This window comes from Cherax quadricarinatus, chromosome 75 (assembly GCF_038502225.1).
Source record: "Cherax quadricarinatus isolate ZL_2023a chromosome 75, ASM3850222v1, whole genome shotgun sequence".
NCBI classification, from domain to species: domain Eukaryota; kingdom Metazoa; phylum Arthropoda; class Malacostraca; order Decapoda; family Parastacidae; genus Cherax; species Cherax quadricarinatus.
Window position 1 is genome coordinate 852809 of NC_091366.1, and position 27520 is coordinate 880328.

Sequence of the window (27520 nt, forward strand, 5' to 3'; positions counted from 1 at the left end):
AACGTGTTACGTTGGGGTATTCGTACTGTGCATAGCGAATAACTTATGCCACCTAGACGAGTCAGACGCCTGGTGTCGGCATATACTTTGCATAACCTACCTAAATTGTCTCTACAGCGTTGTTGGCAAATTGCTCGTTCCATTGGCATTCCCTATAAACGCACTCTTACAGCTGCGCAACTGCGTTCACTTATTGCTGACATACTTATTGAAGAAGAGATGGCACATCAAACTCCTCCCTTTACGGGAGCTAGGGAAAAAACTACTATGTTCTCGCAGGAGGAAGATGATACACCTACGGAGCAAAATGGTCAGTATAGTGCACATGGGTTGTCTCAGGGTGAATCAGCGTCGTTGGCACTTCAGCTGGCAAAAATCAATCTTGAGCAAACTAGGGAACAGAGAGCATTCGCAAGGGAAGAATTTGATAGGGAAAGAGAAAGGAGGCAGTTTTCGCATTCTGTAAACGATTTCAGTTTACAAAAAGCAGTACAGCTTGTTCCCCGCTTCAATGAGGCCGAACCAGAGCAATTTTTCGAAAGCTTCGAAAATCAGGCTCGAGCCTTGAGGTGGCCGGAACAGCACTGGGCAGCGTTGGTTCATACAGCATTATTGGGTAAGGCACAGGAATTTACGTCGGTATTAACTGACGCTGAATTCTCTGATTATCAAGTAGTGAAGACCACAGTGTTGGGAGCATATACATGTATCCCAGCTAAATATCGTAAGACCTTCAAATTGAACAGGCGGCAGCTTGGTCAATCCCTGGTGGACTTTGTGAGACAGCAAACCAAAGCTTTTACCAGCTGGTATAAAGCGAGTGGTGTCTCTAACTTTGAGGAGCTGGTGCAGCTTATTCTGATTGATAACCTGCTGGAGTCTGTGGGACCAGAGGTTCGTGTCTTTCTGCAGGATCGTGACTTAACCACTGCATTGGAGGCGGCCAGGTTGGCTGATACCTTCGAAACGAACCGCTCCTTGTCCGAGCGGTCCCTTCTCTCTTTTCAACAGTCTGGCGTGAGCAGAGATCGACAACATTGGAGAATGAAGTGCCAGCCGGAGGGAGAGCGTCTACGACATCCAACCAAGTCACCTGGTGAGCCACGCTTCTCAACATATGGTCCCCCTGCGGAGAGGCAAACTACTTATGGAGCATCTCGACAACAATATCCAGAGAGGCACCAGCCAGAACGACACCACTTGCAACGTCATCAGGGAGTAAAGGGCAAGCCTGTCGTCTGCTTCAGGTGTAATAAAGTAGGTCATATCAGTTCCAACTGCCCCCAAAAACCTCAACCCATCGGGAAAATCTCTAATATCCCTAGTAACATGTCCCCTAGAGAAGTAGAAAAAGGTATGGCCCCTTATTATTGCGAAAGTCTTATTTCCCTTCAGGAACACTCAGAACCAACTAAAGTAAATACCTTTAGAGATACTGGAGCATATTGCTCACTTGTCAGAGAAGGAATATTACCCCTTTCAGAGAATACTTCCTTGAATTCCTCAGTTTTATTGGAAGCTTACGGAGGAGCTATATATTCAGTTCCTTTGCATAAAATTTATGTACAGTGCAAATATTACACTGGGTACTTGACTGTAGGTATCTCAAAAGGATTTCCCATGAAAAATGCCATGTTATTACTGGGTAATAACATTACTACTGTTACTTCGTGTCCTGAACCTATAATGATTAATGCTTCTCCAGTGTTGGCCATAACTCGGGCAACATCCCAAGGGTTGTCTGGGGAGAATGTTGACCTATCCTTGGACGACTCCGATCTCGGAATAGCCACGTTGTTTTATGAGACACACCGGCCGGAGTCTCGTAAATCAAGTGAACAGACCCCGATCAAGCCTTCCTATTCCCAGGTTGCAGGATTGCCAGATGTCTCTGTTTCCATGCCCGAGGGACTGTCCTTCCGGGAGGAACAACGTAAGGACCCTTCGTTAAAATTCACTTTTGAGGCAGCCATGGGTAAATCCTCTTTGGGTCATCCAGTCAAGTATGAAGTTAAAAATGATTATTTGGTATGCACTGAGACTGGTAAGGAGATAGAGGGCCGGCAATTATACGACAGGTTAGTGGTTCCAACCAAGTATAGACCTCAGATATTAAATATAGCTCATAATACGTCATCAGGAGGTCACTTAGGAATTACAAAAACCTTGTATAGAATCACAAAAGAATTTTATTGGCCAACATTAAAGAAAGATGTGAAGAATCATATTAGGTGTTGCCGAGAATGTCAGCAAGTTGGAAAACCTGGACATTCTATTAAACCTGCACCTCTCCAACCCATACCTGCTGATGGAGAACCTTTTGCAGATTTAATTATAGATTGTGTAGGTCCACTACCTAAGTCAAAGTCTGGAAATCAGTATTTATTTACAATTATGGATAAAGTAACCAGATATCCTGAAGCGATCCCAATGCGTAGTATCAATACTAAAGCTATTCTCAAAGCTTTAACAAAATTCATTTCTTGTTTTGGCATTCCTAAAACTATACAAAGTGATCAAGGTACTAACTTCACTGCCAAAGCATTTAGGGAAGTATTAACTAGGTTAGGGATAATTCACAACTTATCCACTGCCTATCACCCTCAGTCCCAAGGCGCCTTGGAAAGATTCCACCAAACATTAAAAACAATGATGAGAAGTTTTTGCATGCACTTTCCGACAGATTGGGATGAATCTCTACCGTTGTTGCTATTCTCAGTACGAGAGACGGTGCAAGAGTCTACAGGGTATAGTCCGTTTGAGCTGATCTTTGGGCACAATGTACGAGGTCCTCTTCGGGTGCTCAAAGAAGGATGGATGGGAGAAGACGTAAGCTCAGCACTCTACAACCCGTCTTCAAGGTTGCAGGTGGCACGTGAGTTGGCCACGGCTAACCTAAAGACAGCTCAAAGTAAGATGAAACAGAGGTATGACAAAAGTGCACAATTCCGCTCCTTCCATCCAGGAGACAAGGTGTTGGTGCAGGAACCTATACCTGGCCACACCTTGAAAGCTAGATTTACGGGACCTATGCAGATAGTAAGTAGATTATCTGATTTAAATTATGTGGTAGCTCCCATTGATAAGACCTCAAAAACAAAAACTTACCACATAAATCAAATCAAGGCCTTTCATACACCAGATAAAGTCCCAGTAATGACTCTGTCCTCTACCTCTGAGGACGACTCTGACTCTTTGCACTCTATCTCTGAAATTAATACTAAACTTTCAAATTCTGTCCTCCTCAAGGATCCTAGCCCGTTAATGGATGGATTATCTGAAATACAAGCAACCAATTTAACTGAGCTTCTACAGTCATATCCTAATATTTTTTCGGATGTGCCGAAAAAATGTACGTTAGGTTACCATGATGTAGATGTGGGAAAATCTAAACCAATTAAACTCTCCCCCTACAGAGCTAATCCTGAAAAGCAAAGGTTACTTCAGCAGGAAGTAGACTTCTTGTTAGAACATGGTTTAGTGGAGGAGTCATCTAGTCCATGGGCTTCACCGTGCATCCTAGTAAAGAAGGCTGATGGAGGGTTTCGTATGTGCACAGACTACCGTAAAGTGAACGAGGTCACAATTACAGATGCTTACCCTCTTCCTCGTCTGGATGACGTAATTGACTTTGTGGGTAAGGCTACTTTTGTGTCCAAATTAGATCTCCTTAAAGGTTACTATCAGGTACCTTTGACAGATAAGGCGAAGGAAATCTCTGCCTTCGTAATTCCAGGAGGTCATTATCAGTATACAGTTACCCCCTTCGGAATGAAAAATTCCCCCTCTTCATTCCAGAAACTCATCCATCAGGCTATTAAAGGACTTGAAGGCACGGCAGCATACCTAGATGATATTGTTGTGGTGTCTGATACTTGGGATCAACACCTACTTAGACTTAAAGCTCTGTTTGAGACCTTTAAGAATTCCCAATTAACAGTTAATTTGTCTAAATCTTCCTTTGGCCAGGCCACTATCACTTTTCTAGGCCATGAAGTAGGTAGTGGTAATGTTGCACCTAAACTTGCTAAAGTTCTTTCGATTAAAGATTATCCAGTTCCTCATGATAGGAAATCTCTTCAACGTTTCCTAGGCATGATAGGATTTTACAGAAGATTCTGTAAGAATTTCTCAGATATTGTAGCCCCTCTTACCTCTCTTACCAGTCATAAAGTTCCCTTTAATTGGACGTCAGATTGTAACACTGCTTTTAATAAAGCAAAAAGATTATTGTGCTCTGCACCCATTCTCTTGTCTCCAGACTTCTCCAAGCCTTTTTCATTACAGGTTGATGCTTGTGAGTCTGGGGTTGGGGCGGTACTATTACAAATCGGGAACAAGGAGTTGCAGCCTGTAGCATACTTTTCAGCTAAGTTCCAGCCACATCAGAGAGCTTACTCTACCATTGAAAAAGAAGCCCTCGCGCTGGTAATGGCTTTGGAGCATTTCGATGTTTATGTGGGCCAGACATCGCAGGTGGTCACAGTCTACAGTGATCACAACCCGTTAGTCTATCTCCAAGCCATGAAGAATCACAACACAAGGCTTATGCGTTGGACGCTCAGGCTGCAGCCCTATAACTTCAAAATTCGTTACATTGCCGGCAAAGAAAATGTGTTGGCAGACTCTTTGTCAAGAGTCTAGTTTAATATTTTATTTAGGTTAGGATGTATTTGTGGTAACCCCCCTTTCAAGCTCTTTTTTTTATCCCCTGATGTGGGGGTTTTTTTTAGTGAGGGGATACGGGCTACCGTCCGCTTGTATCTTGGACCTATGTTGGCTTATCTGACTGCTGTCTCACTCTGAGTTTAGGGTTTGGCTTTCAGGCACTAGGAAAGCTGAGCTCTATCTAAGAGTTGGATGGTGGAGAGGATAGGCGGTCCCATTATTTTGTGCCATGGCGGCACGGTTACCACTGGGAGGTGGCAGCCTAATCCTGAGCCTTCTCGGGGGTGGGGGTGTGGCATGCAAAGAGTACGTAACCTTTATTCGGCGCATGGATATAGTGTATCACTATGATGGTCCAGTATATAGTGTATCACTATGATGGTCCAGTATATAGTGTATCACTGTGATGGTCCAGTATAGTGTATCACTATGATGGTCCAGTATAGTGTATCACTATGATGGTCCAGTATATAGTGTATCACTATGATGGTCCAGTATATAGTGTATCACTATGATGGTCCAGTATAGTGTATCACTATGATGGTCCAGTATAGACATATAGTGTATCACTATGATGGTCCAGTATAGTGTATCACTATGATGGTCCAGTATATAGTGTATCACTATGATGGTCCAGTATAGTGTATCACTATGATGGTCCAGTATATAGTGTATCACTATGATGGTCCAGTATAGTGTATCACTATGATGGTCCAGTATAGTGTATCACTATGATGGTCCAGTATAGTGTATCACTATGATGGTCCAGTATAGTGTATCACTATGATGGTCCAGTATATAGTGTATCACTATGATGGTCCAGTATATAGTGTATCACTATGATGGTCCAGTATAGTGTATCACTATGATGGTCCAGTATAGACATATAGTGTATCACTATGATGGTCCAGTATAGTGTATCACTATGATGGTCCAGTATATAGTGTATCACTATGATGGTCCAGTATAGTGTATCACTATGATGGTCCAGTATAGTGTATCACTATGATGGTCCAGTATAGTGTATCACTATGATGGTCCAGTATAGACATATAACAGAGGTGTGAAGGTTGAGTAACAACTTACCCAAGTATTACACTGGAAGATGGAGAGGCAAGGAGCAGCCAGGAACAATTTATTAACATATAAATAAATAATTGAATAACCATTTAAGTCTGAAATAGTTTGATAAGAGAAATAATTTAATATGTTTCTAATACTTGTATTTAATATGTAAGTGGCACCGTCGGTAAGTGAACGTGGATCGTTACTTCCTTCCCGGGTGGGCGCCATCATGGTTTAGTGCTCTTGATCCGAGGGACTGGAGCTGCCATCCTCTTCCTTGGATCAAACATGATTACTTTCATCCCATCCCCAGGTGTTGCTTGGCCCCTGTGGGTCTACCGCCTTCACTATACCTGCCATAATATTGATCATCTTACATATTGTCAACTTACCAGCTGGGAGGCTCATGGCCAATGACCGCGCAGCTCTCAAACTTCCAGCCAATGGCGTTCCTCCTTATACTTGTTACTAGTAATCAGACTGGCCAATCACACTGCATCTCTCAAATTTCCAACCACTGACATTCCTCCTTACACTTGTTATTAATCATCAGACTAGCCAATCACACTGCATTTCTGAAACTTCCAATCAATGGCGTTCCTCCTTACACATTATTAGACACGAGACTGTCCAGTTACACTACATCTCTCAAATTTCCAGCCACTAGCCTTCCTTCTTACACTGGCGACCAGCCACCAGCCTAGCCAATCACACTGCACCTCTCAAACCCTACCATCCAATAAGGACGGGTGTAAGAGAGTGTGTTAGGCAGTATAGCAACATATGGCAGGAAAGAGGCAGCACAACACACAGTTGTGTTGTTATTAATGTTGTGAGAAGCACCAGTGTTACACTGTGTTGTGAACCATTAATTGTGACCTCAGCATAGTGCTGAAGCATTAACTGTGGCTTCAGCATGGTGCTGAAGCATTAAATGTGACCTCAGCATGGTGCTGAAGCATTGTGACCTCAGCATAGTGCTGAAGCATTGTGACCTCAGCATAGTGCTGAAGCATTGTGACCTCAGCATAGTGCTGAAGCATTGTGACCTCAGCATAGTGCTGAAGCATTGTGACCTCAGCATAGTGCTGAAGCATTGTGACCTCAGCATAGTGCTGAAGCATTGTGACCTCAGCATAGTGCTGAAGCATTGTGACCTCAGCATAGTGTTGAAGCATTGTGACCTCAGCATAGTGCTGAAGCATTGTGACCTCAGCATAGTGCTGAAGCATTAATTGTGGCTTCAGCATGGTGCTGAAGCATTGTGACCTCAGCATGGTGCTGAAGCATTGTGACCTCAGCATGGTGCTGAAGCATTAACTGTGGCTTCAGCATGGTGCTGAAGCATTAATTGTGGCTTCAGCATGGTGCTGAAGCATTAATTGTGGCTTCAGCATGGTGCTGAAGCATTAACTGTGGCTTCAGCATGGAGCTGAAGCATTAATTGTGGCTTCAGCATGGTGCTGAAGCATTAATTGTGACCTCAGCATGGTGCTGAAGCATTATTTGTGACCTCAACATGGTGCTGAAGCACTGTGACCTCAGGGTGGTGCTGAAGCATTAACTGTGACCTCGGCGTGGTGCTGAAGCATTAACTGTGGCCTCAGCATGGTGCTGAAGCATTAACTGTGACCTCAGCATGGTGCTGAAGCATTAACTGTGACCTCAGCATGGTGCTGAAGCATTAACTGTGACCTCAGCATGGTGCTGAAGCATTAACTGTGACCTCAGCATGGTGCTGAAGCATTAACTGTGACCTCAGCATGGTGCTGAAATATTAACTGTGACCTCAGCATGGTGCTGAAAGATTAACTGTGACCTCAGCATGGTGCTGAAGCATTAACTGTGACCTCAGCATGGTGCTGAAATATTAACTGTGACCTCAGCATGGTGCTGAAAGATTAACTGTGACCTCAACATGGTGCTGAAGCATTAACTGTGACCTCAGCATGGTGCTGAAAGATTAACTGTGACCTCAGCATGGTGCTGAAGCATTAACTGTGACCTCAGCATGGTGCTGAAGCATTAACTGTGACCTCAGCATGGTGCTGAAGCATTAACTGTGACCTCAGCATGGTGCTGCAGCATACACTGAACATGGGCAAGCATCAAGATGTTGATCAAGTGATGAGAGACTCACAGGTACTCACACATCACTATCTTACTGCTTAATAATTGCATTAATAATTACATATTACTAATTACATATTGCTTAATAACTACTTACCAGAAAACTTATATTCCAGGTCTATCTACCTCAGTGAACTGAGAGGTATCCCCTATATCCTCCACCCTCATCTAGTGAACCCAGAGGTATCCCCTATATCCTCCACCCTTATCTAGTGAATCCAGAGGTATCCCCTATATCCTCCACCCTTATCTAGTGAATCCAGAGGTATCCCCTATATCCTCCACCCTTATCTAGTGAATCCAGAGGTATCCCCTATATCCTCCACCCTTATCTAGTGAATCCAGAGGTATCCCCTATATCCTCCACCCTTATCTAGTGAATCCAGAGGTATCCCCTATATCCTCCACCCTTATCTAGTGAATCCAGAGGTATCCCCTATATTCTCCACCCTCATCTAGTGAATCCAGAGGTATCCCCTATATCCTCCACCCTTATCTAGTGAATCAAGAGGTATCCCCTATATCCTCCAGACATAAGATTTTGTTGGGATTTTTAACCTCGGAGGGTTATCCACCCAGACTGGCCCTTTCTTGTCGATGCGTCATCAAGGTCTGTCTGTCTTATTTCCATTGTGGTCCTTAATCTTATCCCCAGGATGCAACCCACGCCAGTTCACTAACACCCAGGTACCTGCTTACTGCTAAGTGAACAGTGACAGCAGGTGTAAGGTGACTAACACCCAGGTACCTGCTTACTGCTAGATGAACAGTGACAGCAGGTGTAAGGTGACTAACACCCAGGTACCTGCTTACTGCTAGATGAACAGTGACAGCAGGTGTAAGGTGACACGCCCAATGTTTCCACCCTTACTGGGGACTGAACTACGGACACCGTGTGAGGCGTATGTTGCCTACCAGGCCACGGGATACCTTAAGGTATCCCCAACATCCTCCAGGCCTCTCTACCTCAGTGAATCGAGAGGTATTCCCCATATATCATCACCCCAGCCCTCTCTACCTCAGTGCAAGCAACAGTCCTTGTAGCAGAACCTCTACCTTGGAGGAGCTGACTGGAAGAGTCTGGAGGAGCAATAACTCCCTCCTCACAGAAGGCCCAGGAGCTGAATATCAACACCTTGAAGAGGTCCAGGAAGAGCTCAAGTCTTGAGAAACTTAAGCCATTTGTAACCATCACCACTACTCAGATCATAAGACCCAGGAATCTAGTTTGGCTGGGTTATGGGGTTGAAATCTATCGACTACATGGTCATTGAGGCTGCATGTAACCTCTTTAACACCGGACACTATATAGTTATAATCATGACCATAATTATTAAAGTGGTAAGCCAGTGGAAGGTCTCGGTCAGATAACCAAAAGCTCCAGCTGACAAACCTTACTTAACCTAACCACTAGACAAGAATAAACTAACTTAACCTAAACTCTCAGTATACATACACTGAGAGAAATATACCTCTGTGTACATATGTGCCAGGAGCTGTATTTCAACGCCCTCAAAAAGGGCTGGAAAATGGAAATCATCCCAGTTTAAGCCTCAGCGCCCCTAATCCCAGAGGGGCCCCAGAAGCCACTTTAGTCCACATTGGTAATCCAGCACAGCAATTTTAATCAAAATCTGTGATGTTGTGGTTAAATTTTAATAAAATTTGTGGTGACCTGTCGTGGAACAACCCCCCATTGAAGGAGATAACAGTGGTTACCCACAACTTGTTGCTGGCTGCAAAGGGGCCCCCATTCCTTTGTACCTTGTTCAGCTATAAAAACTTTGGTGCCCAGTTCCTGGACCCATTATGTACCTCTGTAATCTTTTGACTACCGCCCACATGATGGGTATGAGACCCATAATAAACATATTAAACTAAAAACCAACTAACCCCCATAACAGTTCAAGTCTCAGGGACCCAAAAAATGTAGGTCTACCACTGAGTATGTAAGAAGAGATAAGAGATAAGATTTCGTTCGGATTTTTAACCCCGGAGGGTTAGCCACCCAGGATAACCCAAGAAAGTCAGTGCGTCATCGAGGACTGTCTAACTTATTTCCATTGTGGTCCTTAATCTTGTCCCCCAGGATGCGACCCACACCAGTCGACTAACACCCAGGTACCTATTTGCTGCTAGGTGAACAGGACAACAGGTGTAAGGAAACGTGTCGAATGTTTCCACCCGCCGGGAATCGAACCCGGGCCCTCCGTGTGTGAAGCGGGAGCTTTAGCCACCAGGCCACCGGGCCTCTTAGTTAATACTAGGTGTTAACAGCAGACTGTGATTGTACAAGAGGATTTTTTCAGTTTAATGTGTTTATTATGGACACCATACCCATCCTGTGGACGGTAGTCTCAAAAGATTACAGAGGTACATAATGTGTCCAGGGACTGGACCCCAAAGTTTTAATAGCTGAACAAGCTACAAAGGTAATGAACCATGTAAGTAAATTTACTTACTTACGTTATACATGGCTACAATAATGAACAAATTATAGGGCCCACTTATACATTAAGTTCTGGGCTACTACTGTCAAGTTATAAATACCCTTTTTGCCACTTTTTTCCACTTTCAGATGTATATAAAATCCTGATAACAGGTTAATCATATGCAATGAGATCACGGTAAACAGGTGATATCACATTAAGAAAAACCACTGTGACAAGATGGTTGCTGTGTAGCCCTTGTGGTTTAGCGCTTCTTTCTGATAATAATAATAATTTGACAATATGGCTTAGCTATGTCTCCAAGTATAATTTACATGTGTCATTCCTTCACTTATTAAAAAATGTATCAAGCATCTGATGAAGATTTCTTTCAGGAACTGAAAGGCCTCAACCTCTGTTTCCACCCTTGTGCTTGATTTATATGTCCATTGTCTATATTTAATATTTTATGCCCTGTTTTTACAATTTATAAGATGTGTAATATGTGGAACATAATGAGGAAATTACCAGAGAAAATATAAACCTTCATCAGTGTTTTTGTCAAGTTTGTCTGTTAGATTTATAATATTCTCGACAATCCTTCCCCCCCCCCATCCTCTGGCTGTAATAATGACAGGCACATGTGCAAGACTTAGGTATCTTTATTATGGGAACGTTTAGCCACAGTGACTTCATCAGTCCTATACCAAGAAGAATAGTGTAGATCAGAAGGAGTTTGGGGTAATCAGTCCCTGAGTCTGGAGTCGATGCAATCAGTACATCAATCTTGAAAGATTATTAAGTCTATTTAGGTACAGGTACACATAAATACAGTTACATAATTATTATATATAACAACATGTGTGTAGATTACCTAGTATGACCCAGAAAAGTCAAAGTGACTTATTTCCATTGGGGTCCTTGAGTGAGGGACTGATCACCTCAAACTCCTTGTGATCATTCTTTGTGACTGACTGATGAAACCACCGTGTGGCGAAACTTATCTGTTCTCTGAACCATTGATATCTACAGAGCTGTAATAATGCTGGTAGAACGACCTTTTACCCAGTTAAAATTGTGATATATGTTGTGGCAGGAGAAGGTAGGATGGTGGGAGGCCTTACGCAGGCTGCTGTGCTGGCGTGAAGGACACAGCTGCTGCTGCTGCTGTTGCTGCTGCTGCTGTGCTGAAGAGGAACCTTCACACAACCGTAAAGTTGATATCCAGTATATCTTGCAGGTAACATGTATGGTTTGTTTATGTTATCTAAGTCTCTGTCTCTCTATCTGTCTATCTCTGTCTGTGTCAGTCTGTCTCTGTCTCTCAGACTGTCTCTGTCAGTTATCTCTGTCTCTGTGTCAGTCTGTCTCTGTCTCTCAGACTGTCTGTCTATCTCTGTCTCTGTGTCAGTCTGTCTCTGTTTCTCAGACTGTCTCTGTCAGTCTGTCTATCTCTGTGTCAGTCTGTCTCTGTCTCTGTCAATCTGTCTGTGTCAGTGTCTCTGTCAATGTCTCTATCTCTGTCTCTGTGTCAGTCTGTCTCTGTCTATCTCTGTCTCTGTGTCAGTGTCTCTGTCTCTGTCTATCTCTGTCTCTGTGTCAGTCTGTCTCTGTCTCTGTCAATCTGTCTCTATCTCTGTCTCTGTGTCAGTCTGTCTCTGTCTCTATCAATCTGTCTCTGTCTATCTCTGTCTGTATCATTCTCAGGAAGTTTAAGTAAACTCCACTTCCTAAATAGTATACCATTAACCTTCTCACAATTGACAGGAACCAGGTTTAATACCCGGTTAAGTTTCCTGATACCTGCCCATAATTGCCTAGCAACAAATTTCTGTCTAGCAGTTAATGGCTCCAAGTTGGATCAGAGGGAAGTAAACCTCACTGCTTGGTTTTTTTGGGTTATTAACCTTTCTCTTGTGTACTTTCTTGGTCAGTCATGAAAGGTCATTTGATGAGAGGTTCAGGCACGAGGGTTTGAACCTTCAAGGTCAACCCTCAGTCTCACGGCTGTGTTCTACTACTACTACTACTACTACCACTACTACTGCTACTACTACTACTACTGCTACTACTACTGTTACTACTACTACTACTGCTGCTACTACTACTGCTGCTACTACTACTACTGCTACTACTACTACTACTGTTACTACTACTACTACTGTTACTACTACTACTACTGTTACTACTACTACTGTTACTACTACTACTGCTACTGCTACTACTGCTACTGTTACTACTACTACTACTACTACTACTGTTACTACTACTACTACTGCTACTACTACTGCTACTACTACCACTACTACTACTACTACTGCTACTACTACTACTGCTACTACTACTACTACTACTACTACTGCTACTACTACTGCTACTACTACTGCTACTACTACTGCTACTACTACTACCACTACTACTTCTGCTACTGCTACTACTACTACTGTTACTACTACTACTACTACTTCTGCTGCTGCTACTACTACTACTACTTCTGCTGCTGCTGCTGCTGCTACTACTACTACTACTATTACTACTATTTCTGCCACTACTACTACTTCTACTACCACCAGTTCTGCTACTACTACTACTACTATTTCTGCTACTACTTCTGCTACTACTACTACTTCTGCTACCACCACTTCTGCTACTACCACTTCTGCTACTACCACTTCTGCTACTACTACTTCTGCTACTACCACTTCTACTACTACTACTTACTACCACTGTTACTACTACTTACCTCCATCTCAGATTTATACGCCCTTCTAATCATTATTTCTCATCCTTTAAATATCCAAACCATCTCAACAACCCGTCCCCAGCCCTCTGTATAATAATTTTGGTAATCCCACACCTCCACATCTCAAAACTATGAATTCTCAGCATAATATTCACACCACACATTGCCCTCAAACACGATATCTCTACCTCCTCCAGCATCTTTTTCATTCCAACATTTAAAACCCATAGCTCACACCTATACAACAGTGTTCCTACCACTATACTTTTGTATATTTCCCCTTTTTGCCTCCATGGATAGAGTTCCCTGTTCTTTCATGGATGGTCAGGACCCCTGATAATCCATGAGTCAAACTCATTTTCTAAAAATTCTTTGTCTCCATAGATATCTCAGTGCACTACCCACCTTGTATTAATGGTGTACAGTACCGACAAGATGAAGAATTAAGACATATACAACATCTGGGTATCTTTATTTGACCTAAAACGCTTTCTTGATAGTTGTGACAGAACCCACAGGCATAACACCAGAAACAAACATCTCTACGACATTCCCCGTGTCCGACTAAACCTTTACAAAAATTCAATGTATGTCAAAGGCCCTAAAATCTGGAATACCCTACCTGAGAACTCTAGAACTGCAGACACATTCATCACCTTCAAAACTACCATTAGAAAACATCTTATCTCCCTGATACACCCCGTCAACTAACTACACGAATACCACCTGGTGGTTCACACTTACACTCGCTCACTTATTTGACCATAAACAGAAATATTAATCTCAGTCTTAAAATAATGAATCCTGTGATACTCCAATACTGAAACTATATACTGTGCCAAAACAAAAGCATTCACATTGCTAAACTCACAAACTAGTATTTAGTCACCTAGCCATAATACCAACTTACCTCATAATTTGTAATATTTTACAATTAAGAATAAAACTAAGTATGCCCGAAATGCCTAGCCATGCTAAGCGTTCTAGTGGTACACTCTGTAATCACAATTTTACTACATGTAAACCAAACAATAACCAAATTTCTGTAAACTCAGCATTGTAATCCTTATAGAGAATAAACTTTGAATTTGAATTTGAATTTGAATGTTCCACCATCCAGTGGCTTTATCTATACAAATTCAAGGAATCTTGGAGTTGGCTGAGGGATTAATTATCTCATATTTTGTATATAGTTCCACAGTTCTCCTCATTATGTTCTTGAATTGGCATTAAAAAAGCCACTGGATGATGACATGTCCACAAATAAAGATACCCAGATGTTGTACATGTGTCTAATTCATCACCTTGCACCTTCTTTCACTGCACCAGTTAGGTGGTTCATCTCATCTCTCGTGGGACAATGTGCCAAGTTCACTCCCATGCATCAGAAACACATTTACTCCATCCATATCCATTTGCTTTATTCATACTCCATTTGCTTCATCCATATTCCATTTGTGTCATCCATATTCCATTTGTGTCATCCATATTCCATTTGTGTCATCCATATTCCATTTGCTTCATCCATATTCCATTTGCTTCAGCCATACTCCATTTGCTTCAGCCATACTCCATTTACTCCAGCCATACTCCATTTACTCCAGCCATACTCCATTTACTCCATCCATACTTCCTCCTTCCAGTCTCTCATGGCCTATATATTATATTATATATACATATATTTTTCTCATTTCAAGAGAGAATGTAAGTAATATTATTGGTTCAGCAGCACAGTGACCTGAGTGACAGTGAGTCAGTGTCTACAGGCTCATTACTCCGGAACCAGTCCACTTCTTCCTCACCATTCTCATCTGTCTCATCCGTCAAGGACCTTAAGTCTGATATATATCACCAGGTGAGTGCAATGTACTCACCTGTTTTGGGTTGCAGGGGTCGATTCACAGCTCCTGGTAATTGACATATAACTATGTATGATAATTGTGTTTATGTGTGTGTGTCTGTCAGACCAAGTGACCTATGTCTATTGGGGTCAAGAACCCCAGTGAACATAAGTTAGTTTGACCTTTTTTGGGTTATCCTGCATGTTTAACACTATGTAATATTTACCACTGAATATATCATTGCTTAGTTAATCTTAAGTTAATTTTAAGCTGCCCATAATGCTCTGCATACAAGGGACTTTTGGCATGTATACCCAATCACTGTATTTCTTTGTACATCTATGCATCATGTCTAAATAAAAAATATATAAATTATGCCAAATTTGACAAGTTACCAGACGAGGACGACGTGATATATGACGGTATATTTGGCATTGAAAAATTGTAGCAATTTGTAATATGAATTATGATACTGTGAGATTAATACATAATAATAATAATAATAATATCCTTATTTACTACAAGTACATGTACAAGGTATACAGACCATAGCTGACAACAATGACATACGTACTACTATATAGAAAGTCCCTTGTTATGCTCTGCATGTCGGGCAAATTAGGTCAGTGTCCCAGGATGCGACCCACACCAGTCCACTAACACCCAGGTACCCATTTTGCTGATGGGGAACATAGTGATGATAGTGTGAACATCAATATGATTGCTGATGTGATTTAGATCACCAGACTTATACAGCCTCTCCTCACTTAGCGATGTACTCATTTACCGACTACTCAGACTTACGACGGGCTCTCTGAGCAGTAGGCAAACCTAAGTAATGTATATTAGAGCTGATTTCCTCTATTCTGTTCATTGCAATATACAGTACACTACTGTATAAACATTTAAAATTATACCACAAATGTTATAAATGGTGCAAAGATGACATTAAAACAATATTAAAGATGGTTGACACAAACCCACTACCATTATAGTATGCTCCTCACTTAGAGACGAGTTCGTTTACCAACGTGCTCTTAGGAACGGAACTCCGTCGTTAAGTGAGGAGAGGCTGTAATGGAAATAAATCACTTTGACTATTTTGAGTTATCCTGGTGGGTGATTTCCATTATAAAATAAATAAAAATAAAATCATTTTTTTTTTCTTTGCTAAGGTTACAATGTGTGTTTACATTTCATAATTTAATTGGTACAAAGAAAGCCACTATCATGCACAGGTCTTTCAGGGAGACTTAACCTAATACAGTGGTACCTTGGGGTACCAACTCGAACAATTATGTAAGTGTATTTATGCAAGTGCTTTTGTTAAGTGTATATTTGGGGGCCTCAAACGGATTAATCTAATTGACACTATTCCTTATGGGAACAAATTCGTTCAGTATCAGCACTTGAACAGCCTTCTGGAACGAATTAATTTTGTATCACAAGGTACCACTGTACTACTTATAGACGTGAATGAAAATGAAAACGATTATTTCCTTGCAAAGCTTACAATGTGTGGTTTACATATAAAATATTAATTACAAAGAAGGCCACTAGCATGCCTAGGCATTTCAGGCAGACTAATACTAATTCTTATTCTATATTGATATACTTTATGGAACAGTACATTTGAACATACATTATTAGATACATATATAATTAGATACATAATTAGTGAAGAGTGGTAGAATACAAATATTCAGCATTTTACTCTATTATTATTAGGTAGTACAATTTATGATATATACATATATACATTTTTAATTATGCATAATAATTGTGCTTATGTGTACCTGTGCTTAAATAAACTTACTAATCAGGCTTAAACAAACTGTGTAAGTAAGGTTTAAGTCAGAATTAGTTGGTGCATTGTGGCAATATTTTCGAAGCTGGTGTTTAGATTTTGATTTTGCCAAAGTGGCTAGTTTATTGTGCACCCCATATCTATCCTGTGGACGGTAGCGCAAGAGCATATGGATACACAAAAGGCCTAGGAACTAGGCCCCAAAAGGGTTAACAGGTGTACATATGGATTTATATCTACATATCTACAGTGGTTGGAGTCTTTTTTTTGCATTTTCTGTAAAGGAGTTCTAAATTTTAGGGCTTTTTATTTCATGGAGTTCTTGTGTAGGGTTGAGGGTCGAGTCAAACATGTGGTATATCAGGTATACTTATTTATTATTTGGTGATAAGGCATCATTGCTTTTATTTATGGCCATAATTTTTAAAATGGTGGAGTGGTAAGCCAGTGGAAGGCCTCGGTTAGATGACCAAAACCTCCAGCTGTGGGTCATCCAGTGGCATGCAGAGGTCTGGTGATGCCCATGGCCAACTCCTTGATTGTATGCTCCAAATCACTATCTTATTTCCTTCTCCGTTTGGATGCCCGGGGCCACTGCCCCTTCGGCTCTCCCCTCTGCACACCACCGGGGTCATCATATAACAAAGACCCCTGTCAAGGAACACTTGTCCTGTTTCCTGGCTAACAATACCTAACCTATTTATTGTATTGTTTGTACAGTATTTCTGTTTAAGGAAGGCTTGATGCTGGTGAGGGGGCTCTTGATCCAAGGAATTGGGCCTGATTTTCCTTATCTCGGATCAAACCTGATTGTTTTCCGTTCTTCTAATCACTGAGTAACCTCTTTGGATTTAGTGCTTTTCCCATGAGTGTAATACCAATTTATTACCACAAATTTATATACCCAGTTTCCTGTATTATTATTATAATCAAAAAGAAGCACTAAGCCACAAGGACTATACAGCGCTGCAGGGCAGGAAGGAAGCGAGGGCATCAGGTGGCAAAAGGGAGATGGATGAGTAATAGGTTACGGATAACAGCGGGGTAGTGGATGGTGAAAGGGTAAAGGGCAGCAAGAGACTGAACTAGAAAGGGCTGAGGGGAGTGCGAAAAGTATCATCAGAGTTTGTGGAGTAAATCAGTCGTTGTCAAGAAGTCAATGAGAGAGTCAGGATTAAAGGAGGGTCCATCAGCAAGAAGGGAAGGTAAAGAGAGAGTAGTAGAACGAAGACGACGTTGGAGGTAAATTCTGCGTGCTCGTTGATAGAGAGGGCAGTCTAACAGAATGTGGCTAATTGATACTGGAACTTGACACTGCTCACAGAGAGGAACAGGGTGCCTCTCCATGAGATACCCATGAGTAAGACGAGTGTGGCCAATGCGAAGGCGGGAGAGAGTGGTCTCCCAACCTCGGCACTGATGACAAGAAGACGGCCAGTAACCTATGCTCGGTTTAATAGAATGAAGTTTGTTACCGAGCAGAGTTGACCAATGTTGTTGCCAACGGGTGCGAAGGTGGGTAGCTATTGCAGCAAAATAGTCCAGAAATGGAACACCTCGATAGGAAATTGGTAGGTCATGTACTGCTGACCGCGCAGCAGTGTCTGCCTGTTCATTGCCCTGTACGTCGACATGACCAGGGACCCAACAAAAAACAATATCTTTATGTTTGGTAGAGATACGGCGTAGCCAAAGTTGGATACGGAGAACTAGGGGATGAGATGTAACAAATTTTCGTATAGCCTGTAGAGCACTAAGGGAGTCTGAGACTACTACAAATGATGACACAGGCATAGATGCGATACGAATAAGTGCTGCAAGAATGGCATACAGTTCAGCAGTAAAAATGCTAGCTGAAGATAGTAAATGCCCCCGTACGACGCTGTCCGGAAACACTGCTGCGAATCCGACGCTGTCTGAAGACTTAGAGCCATCTGTGTACACAGCGGTGGCATGAGAATGGGAGTGGAAGTGATCAAGAAAAAGAGAGCGGGAAGCCACCGTAGGCAGTTGAGCTTTCGAGCAAGGGAGTGAGAAAGAACAGACCCGAACAGCTGGAACTTCCCAGGGGGGGGGGGGGGTAGGGAAAAGTGAGATGCTACATGAACATATAAAGGTGGTAACTGAAGGGAAGACAAGAGTGAATGTAGGCGAAGAGAAAAGGGACGGAGCAAACAGGGGCGGCGAACGAATAAAGAATGTCTACTAATATCGGTGACCATTCTATAAATGGAAGGATTGTGTAGATCGTGAGAGCGTACATAGTAACGAAGGCAATGGGCATCACGGCGATCAGACAAGGATGGAACATTTGCTTCTGTATAGAGGCTCTCAACAGGGGAAGAGCGAAAAGCACCAAGGCACAAACGTAAGCCTTGGTGATGGATAGAGTTAAGGCTAGAGAGAGTAGCAGGAGAGGCCGCGGAATAAATCTGGTCACCATAATCGAGTTTCGATAAAACGAGGGCTGAATGTAGGCGAAGCAGAGTTTGACGATCAGCTCCCCAGGAAAGATGAGCAAGGGTTTTAAGAAGGTTTAGCCGGCTGTGACAAGTTGCCTTCAGAGAGGTAATGTGAGGTTTCCAGGTTAACCGACGGTCAAAGAGAAGGCCTAGATTATTATTATTATAATCAAAAAGAAGCGCTAAGCCACAAGGACTATACAGCGCTGCAGGGCAGGAAGGAAGCGAGGGCATCAGGTGGCAAAAGGGAGATGGATGAGCAACAGGTTACGGATAACAGCGGGGCAGTGGATGGTGAAAGGGTAAAGGGCAGCAAGAGACTGAACCAGAAAGGGCTGAGGGGAGTGCGAAAAGTATCATCAGAGTTTGTGGAGTAAATCAGTCGTTGTCAAGAAGTCAATGAGAGAGTCAGGATTAAAGGAGGGTCCATCAGCAAGAAGGGAAGGTAAAGAGAGAGTAGGAGAACGAAGACGACGTTGGAGGTAAATTCTGCGTGCTCGTTGATAGAGAGGGCAGTCTAACAGAATGTGGCTAATCGATACTGGAACTTGACACTGCTCACAGAGAGGAACAGGGTGCCTCTCCATGAGATACCCATGAGTAAGACGAGTGTGGCCAATGCGAAGGCGGGAGAGAGTGGTCTCCCAACCTCGGCACTGATGACAAGAAGACGGCCAGTAACCTATGCTCGGTTTAATAGAATGAAGTTTGTTACCGAGCAGAGTTGACCAACGTTGTTGCCAACGGGTGCGAAGGTGGGTAGCTATTGCAGCAAAATAGTCCAGAAATGGAACACCTCGATAGGAAATTGGTAGGTCATATACTGCTGACCGCGCAGCAGTGTCTGCCTGTTCATTGCCCTGTACGTCGACATGACCAGGGACCCAACAAAAAACAATATCTTTATGTTTGGTAGAGATACGGCGTAGCCAAAGTTGGATACGGAGAACTAGGGGATGAGATGTATCAAATTTTCGTATAGCCTGTAGAGCACTAAGGGAGTCTGAGACTACTACAAATGATGACACAGGCATAGATGCGATACGAATAAGTGCTGCAAGAATGGCATACAGTTCAGCAGTAAAAATGCTAGCTGAAGATAGTAAATGCCCTCGTACGACGCTGTCCGGAAACACTGCTGCGAATCCGACGCCGTCTGAAGACTTAGAGCCATCTGTGTACACAGCGGTGGCATGAGAATGAGAGTGGAAGTGATCAAGAAAAAGAGAGCGGGAAGCCACCGTAGGCAGTTGAGCTTTCGAGCAAGGGAGTGAGAAAGAACAGACCCGAACAGCTGGAACTTCCCAGGGGGGTAGGGAAAAGTGAGATGCTACATGAACATATAAAGGTGGTAACTGAAGGGAAGACAAGAGTGAAAGTAGGCGAAGAGAAAAGGGACGGAGCAAACAGGGGCGGCGAACGAATAAAGAATGTCTACTAATATCGGTGACCATTCTATAAATGGAAGGATTGTGTAGATCGTGAGAGCGTACATAGTAACGAAGGCAATGGGCATCACGGCGATCAGACAAGGATGGAACATTTGCTTCTGTATAGAGGCTCTCAACAGGGGAAGAGCGAAAAGCACCAAGGCACAAACGTAAGCCTTGGTGATGGATAGAGTTAAGGCTAGAGAGAGTAGCAGGAGAGGCCGCGGAATAAATCTGGTCACCATAATCGAGTTTCGATAAAACGAGGGCTGAATGTAGGCGAAGCAGAGTTTGACGATCAGCTCCCCAGGAAAGATGAGCAAGGGTTTTAAGAAGGTTTAGCCGGCTGTGACAAGTTGCCTTCAGAGAGGTAATGTGAGGTTTCCAGGTTAACCGACGGTCAAAGAGAAGGCCTAGAAACCTGACTGTATCACGTTCGGGGATACGGGAGCCATAGAGATACAAAGGATGATCGGAGATAACAGAGCGTCTAGTGAAAGTAATTTGGTGAGTTTTGGTACTTGAAAATTTAAACCCATGTGTGGTGGCCCAAGTGGAAACACGGTCGACCGCATGCTGGAGAGAAACTGCAATAAGGTGACAGTCAGCGCCTGCACAAGCAATAGCGAAGTCATCAACATAGAGTGATGACCAAATATTGGGTGGAAGAACAGAGGCCAAATCATTTATAGCAAGGAGAAAAAGTGTTGTGCTGAGAACACATCCCTGAGGGACACCTTCAGCTTGGACGAAGTCCGGGGAAAGAACATTATTGACTCGAACACGGAAATGTCTGTCAGTTAAAAAGTTCTTAAGGAAGGATGGTAGATTGCCTCGGAGGCCTAAGGAATGGGCCTGGGCCAAAATATTATACCTCCAAGTTGTGTCATATGCCTTCTCAAGGTCAAAAAAAATGGCAATAACTGAGTGATTATTCGCAAAGGCATTACGAACATACGTATCCAAGCGTAGTAAGGGGTCTATGGTAGAATGACCCTTACGAAAGCCATATTGACTAGCGGAGAGACTGTTGTGAGTCTCTAAATACCACATTAAACGTCGATTTACGAGGCGTTCCATCACTTTGCAAACTGCACTAGTAAGAGCGATGGGGCGATAGTGGGAGGCATCATGTCCTGTAGTACCCGGTTTGCGGAAAGGGAGAACAATGGCAGATTTCCACAGCTGGGGAAGAACTCCTTGTGCCCAAATAAGATTGAAGAGGTGTAAGAGGACTACAAGGGCTGACCGATGTAAATGTTGTAACATACGAATATGAATGTCATCAGGCCCAGCTGCCGATGATCGGCAAGCTGAGAGCGTTGCCTCCAGTTCTTGAAGTGTAAAAGGCACATTATACTGTTCTTCTCCGAGAGAAGAAAAGTCCAAGGGTACTAACTCTCTGGCAGACTTTAAGGAAAGAAACGAGGGGCATAGATGGAGCCCTCGGGAAATACGGACCAGATGTGTGCCAAGTTCAATGGCAACGTCGAGAGGGTTTGCTATATCAACACCAGTGACCCGTAGAACAGGAGCCGGGTCAGGAGAGTATTTACCACTCAATTTCCTCACTTTTTTCCAGACTGCACTCATAGAAGAAGCAGAGGTGATGGTGGAAACATAGTCTCGCCAACAAGTGCGTTTAGCTTCACGGATGACACGGCGAGCGATCGCACGCTTCTGCTTAAAATCAACAAGTCTCTCAGCGGTTCTATTGTACCGGTACCTGCCCCATGCAGCACGTTTCAAACGTACTGCACGAGCACAAGCAGGAGACCACCAAGGCACGCACTTCTGAGAATGCCTGCCTGAGGTTTGGGGTATAGAATGAGAAGCTGCGGTATAAACTGATGTCGAGAAGATGTGTAGGAGCTCATCAATGGAGGATGAAGAAGGAACCTCACTAAAAGCAGTGAGGTGTGAGTAAAGATCCCAATTTGCCCGATCAAATTGCCAGCGAGGGCTACGGAAAGGTGGTGAATAGGAAGGAGAAGTAAGAATGATCGGAAAATGATCGCTGTCATGTAAGTCTGGTAGAACAGACCAGGTGAAGTCTAGTGCAGTGGAGGAAGAGCAGACTGATAGATCGATGCAAGAGAGAGTATGAGTACGAGGATCAAAATGGGTGGGAGTACCCGTATTTAAAACATGGAGGGGGTGAGAGGCAAGAAAAGCCTCCAACTGAATGCCACGTGAGTCACAATGAGACCCCCCCCCAGAGGAAATGGTGGGCATTAAAATCACCAAGTAACAGAAGTGGTGGTGGTAAGGATGAAACAAGAAAGGCAAAGTCTGGGATAGAAAATGCTCGAGAAGGAGAGAGATATAAAGAACATATTGTAAACCACTTATTCAAGTGGATACGGGCTGCAGTGTAATGCAGCGAGGTATGGACAAATAGTTGACAGTACGGAATATCATTGCGTAGAAGAAGGGCACTTTCATTAAAGGTCCCATCTGAGAAAGGATCCGAAGAATACAATAAATTATAGCCTGAGATAGGTTGGAAAACAGCCGAGTGTAATTTTGGTTCTTGTAAGCAAGCACCAACAGGGGAAAACCTGGAAAGCAACATCTGAAGCTCACCCCGATTACCCCTGAGGCCGCGGATATTCCACTGTAAATAGGCCATGATTGGCGATGAAGAAAATATCAGGAATCTGTAGGTAAAGGCACCTACGGACTAGAGGGGTTAGAAAAGTCAACGTGTGGTGGCATTGGAAGATGTTCAAGTAGCGAAGGAACGGAGCGTTGCGAAGAATGGGGTTGTGAAGATGGAGGAGAGGGAAGAGAAGGAACAGGAAGTGAATCAGTGTCCATTGAAGGTTTAGTCTCTGCAATATATTCTGAAATGGCTTCAAGTGTTTCTGAATTCAAAGATGTATGGGAGACCATATTGGAGATAGGAGGAGGAGGGTGAGTAAAGATTGGGACAGTAATGGACTGTACCAAAGTAGAGGGGGAGGGAAAAGTGTAAGGGACTAGAGATGAAGTGTGGGGGGGGACAGAAGAGGCAGAAACCTGGGAGGTGACAGAAGAGGGAGAAACTTGGGAGGGGACGGGGGTGGAAGGCATAGTACGAGGAGGAGGGTGAATCTCCACACTTGTAATAGAGCCAGAGAGAGGGGAAGAACTAGGTACAGAGACTGGAAAGGTAAAGTGTGGAGGTGGAAGAAGGGAAGGAAGGGGCAAAGAAGATTTGAGCAATGTGGATTTTTTGGACTTCTGAGTAGAGGGGCGATTGGTATTAGGTGTCGTACGAGGTCTTGTGAGGAAGGACGCGAAGATGTGAGAACAGACTGAGTTGTAGTCGGGACGTCAGAGCCAAGGACAGCAAAAGGATTAGATGCCGTAGTGGCTATGGGAGGGGTAACAACAGAGGAGGCTGCAGAAGATGGGACCCCAGAAGTGGGGGGACGTTTGGAAACACGAGAATAAGAAACACGGGGTAGTCTCCCTTGGAGGCGGAGATGAGTAACTGCCATAGCATAAGGGAGACCTTCTGCCTCTTTGAGGCAACGGATTTCACGTTCATTTAAGTAGACCTGGCAACGGCGGGAGTATGAAGGGTGAGCTTCATTACAATTAAGGCAAGATGGAGGTTGACTGCAAGATGTATTAGAATGGTCGTCGGCACCACAGACTGGGCATTCGGCCATAGATCTGCAATATTTCGCTGGGTGACCAAAACGCCAGCAATTTCTACATTGTTGCGGTGTAGGTATCACCTTTCGAACTTGTAACCGATGTCCCGCGACATATACAGAGGACGGGAGTTCTCGGCTGTCAAAAGTTAAACGAGCCACATTGCAAGGGTAACGTCTCCGCCCCCGGGCAGGAAGGACATAAGTGTCTACTTTGAGGATTGGGAGATCCTGGAGTTCCAGTTGTTCAAATTATTATAATCAAAAAGAAGCGCTAAGCCACAAGGGCTATACAGCGCTGCAGGGTAGGGAAGGAAGCAAGGGAATTGGATGGCAGAAGGGAGGGGGGATGATCAGCAGGTTACAGAAAACAGCGGGGCAGGGGATAGTACGGGGGTAGAGGGTAGCAAGAGATACAAGTAGAAAGGGCTGAAAGTATCAGAATTTGTGAAGTAAGTCAGTCGTTGTCAAAAAGTCAATGAGAGAGTCCGGATGAAAGGTGGGTCCATCAGCGAGAAGGGAAGGTAAAGAGAGAGCAGCGGGGCGAAGACGACGACAGAGGTAAATTCTGCGTGCTCGTTGATAAAGTGGGCAGTCCAACAGAATGTGGCTGACTGATAATGGAGCTTGGCAATTCTCACAGAGAGGAGCAAGACGCCTCTCCATGAGATATCCATGAGTAAGACGAGTATGGCCAATGCGAAGACGGGAGAGAGTAGTCTCCCAACCTCGACACTGGTGATAAGAAGACGGCCAGTAACCTATACTCGGTTTAATAGACTGAAGTTTGTTGCCGAGCATAGTAGACCAACGTTGTTGCCAACGGGTGTGAAGGTGGGAAGATATTACAGCAAAATAGTCCGTACATGGAATACCTCTATAGGAAACTGGTAGGTCATGTACTGCTGACCGCGCAGCAGTGTCTGCCTGTTCATTGCCCTGTACGTCAACATGACCAGGGACCCAACAAAAAACAATATCTTTATGCTTAGTAAAGATGCGGCGTAGCCAAAGTTGGATACGGAGGACTAAGGGGTGAGGTGTATCAAATTTTTGTATAGCCTGTAAAGCACTAAGGGAGTCTGAGACAACCGCAAATGATGACACAGGCATAGATGCAATACGGATAAGTGCTGTAAGGATGGCATATAATTCAGCAGTAAAAATACTAGCTGAAGATAGTAAATGCCCTTGTACGACGCTGTCCGGAAACACTGCTGCGAATCCTACGCCGTCAGAAGACTTAGAGCCATCTGTGTACACAGCAATGGCATGAGAATGAGAGTGAAAGTGGTCAAGAAAAAGAGAGCGGGAAGCGACCGTAGACAGTTGGGCTTTCGAGCAAGGGAGGGAGAAAGAACAGACTCGAACAGCTGGAACTTCCCAGGGGGGTAGGGAAAAGTGAGATGCTACATGTACATAGAAAGGTGGTAGTTGAAGAGAAGACAAGAGCGAATGAAGGCGAAGAGAGAAGGGACGGAGTAAGCAGGGGCGGCGAACAAATAAAGAATGTCTACTAATATCAGTGACCATTCTATAAATGGAAGGATTGCGGAGATCATGAGAGCGTACATAGTAGCGCAGGCAATGGGCATCACGGCGATCGGATAAGGATGGAACGTTCGCTTCTGCATAGAGGCTTTCGACAGGGGAAGAGCGAAAAGCACCAAGGCATAAACGTAATCCTTGGTGATGAATGGGGTTAAGGCTAGAGAGAGTAGCAGGAGATGCCGCTGAATAGATCTGGCCACCATAATCAAGTTTCGATAAAATAAGGGTGGAATGTAGGTGAAGGAGGGTTCGACGATCAGCTCCCCACGAAAGATGAGCAAGGGTTTTAAGAAGGTTCAGCCGGCTGTGACAAGTTGCCTTCAGAGAGGTAATGTGAGGTTTCCAGGATAACATACTATCAAAGAGGAGGCCCAGAAACTTGACTGTATCACGTTCAGGGATACGTGAGCCATAGAGGTACAAAGGATGATCAGAGATGACAGAGCGTCTAGTGAAAGTGATTTGGTGGGTTTTAGTGCTGGAAAATTTAAACCCATGTGTGGTGGCCCAATTGGAAACACGGTCGACTGCATGCTGGAGAGAAACTGTAAGGAGGTGACAGTCAGCGCCTGCACAGGCAATAGCGAAGTCATCAACATAGAGTGATGACCAAATATTTGATGGAAGACTAGAGGCCAAATCATTAATAGCAAGGAGAAAAAGTGTTGTGCTCAGAACACATCCCTGGGGGACACCTTCAGCTTGGACAAAGTCCGGGGAGAGCACATTATTAACCCGAACACGGAAATGCCTGTCAGTTAAAAAGTTCTTAAGGAAGGATGGTAGATTGCCTCGAAGGCCTAAGGAGTGGGCTTGGGCTAAAATATTATACCTCCAAGTTGTGTCATATGCCTTCTCAAGGTCAAAAAATATGGCAATAACTGAGTGGTTATTCGCAAAGGCATTACGAACATACGTATCCAAGCGCAGTAAGGGGTCTATGGTAGAACGTCCCTTACGAAAGCCATATTGACGAGTGGAGAGACTGTTGTGTCTCTCTAAATACCACACTAAACGTCTATTTACTAGACGTTCCATTACTTTGCAAACTGCACTGGTAAGAGCAATGGGACGATAGTGGGAGGTTTCATGTCCCGTAGTGCCTGGTTTGCGGAAAGGGAGAACAATGGCGGATTTCCACAGCTGTGGAAGAACTCCTTGTGACCAAATAAGATTGTAAAGGCGTAATAGGACTGCAAGGGCTGACTGATGTAAATGTTGTAGCATACGAATATGAATGTCGTCGGGCCCAGCTGCCGATGATCGACAAGCTGAGAGTGTTGCCTCCAGTTCTTGAAGTGTAAAAGGCACATTATACTGTTCTTCTCTGAGAGAAGAAAAGTCCAAGGGTGCTAACTCTCTGGCAGACTTTGAGGAAAGAAATGAGGGGCATAGATGGAGTCCCTGAGAAATACGGACCAGATGATTGCCAATTTCATTGGCAACATCTAGTGGGTTTGCTATATCAACACCGGCAACCCGCAGAACAGGAGCCGGGTCAGGAGAATATTTACCACTCAGTTTTCGTACTTTTTTCCAGACTGCACTCATAGAGGAAGCAGAGGTGATGGTGGAGACATAATCTCGCCAGCAAGTGCGTTTAGCGTCACGGATGACACGGCGAGCGATCGCACGCTTCTGTTTAAAATCAAGGAGTCGCTCTGTGGTTCTATTGTACCGGTACCTGCCCCATGCAGCGCGTTTCAAACGTACTGCACGAGCACAAGCAGGAGACCACCAAGGCACGCAT

At 43.8% G+C, this 27520-nt stretch overlaps 2 protein-coding genes across 2 annotated transcripts in view; both read left to right on the forward strand.

The window, feature by feature from the left end:
* The window catches only part of LOC138854925 (uncharacterized), a 188001-nt gene extending 181033 nt beyond the window's left edge, over positions 1–6968 (forward strand). The window contains exons 5-6 of the mRNA XM_070100836.1: positions 1012–2195; positions 6680–6968. Of these exons, the coding sequence (XP_069956937.1) occupies positions 1012–2195; positions 6680–6968 (1473 nt within the window). The remainder of the gene's footprint in view (positions 1–1011; positions 2196–6679) is intronic.
* LOC128691782 (synaptotagmin-17-like) overlaps positions 6531–27520 on the forward strand; it is a 52434-nt gene continuing 31444 nt past the window's right edge. Inside the window, exons 1-3 of the mRNA XM_070100869.1 lie at positions 6531–7875; positions 11389–11532; positions 14765–14890. Of these exons, the coding sequence (XP_069956970.1) occupies positions 7807–7875; positions 11389–11532; positions 14765–14890 (339 nt within the window). The 5' untranslated portion in view covers positions 6531–7806. The remainder of the gene's footprint in view (positions 7876–11388; positions 11533–14764; positions 14891–27520) is intronic.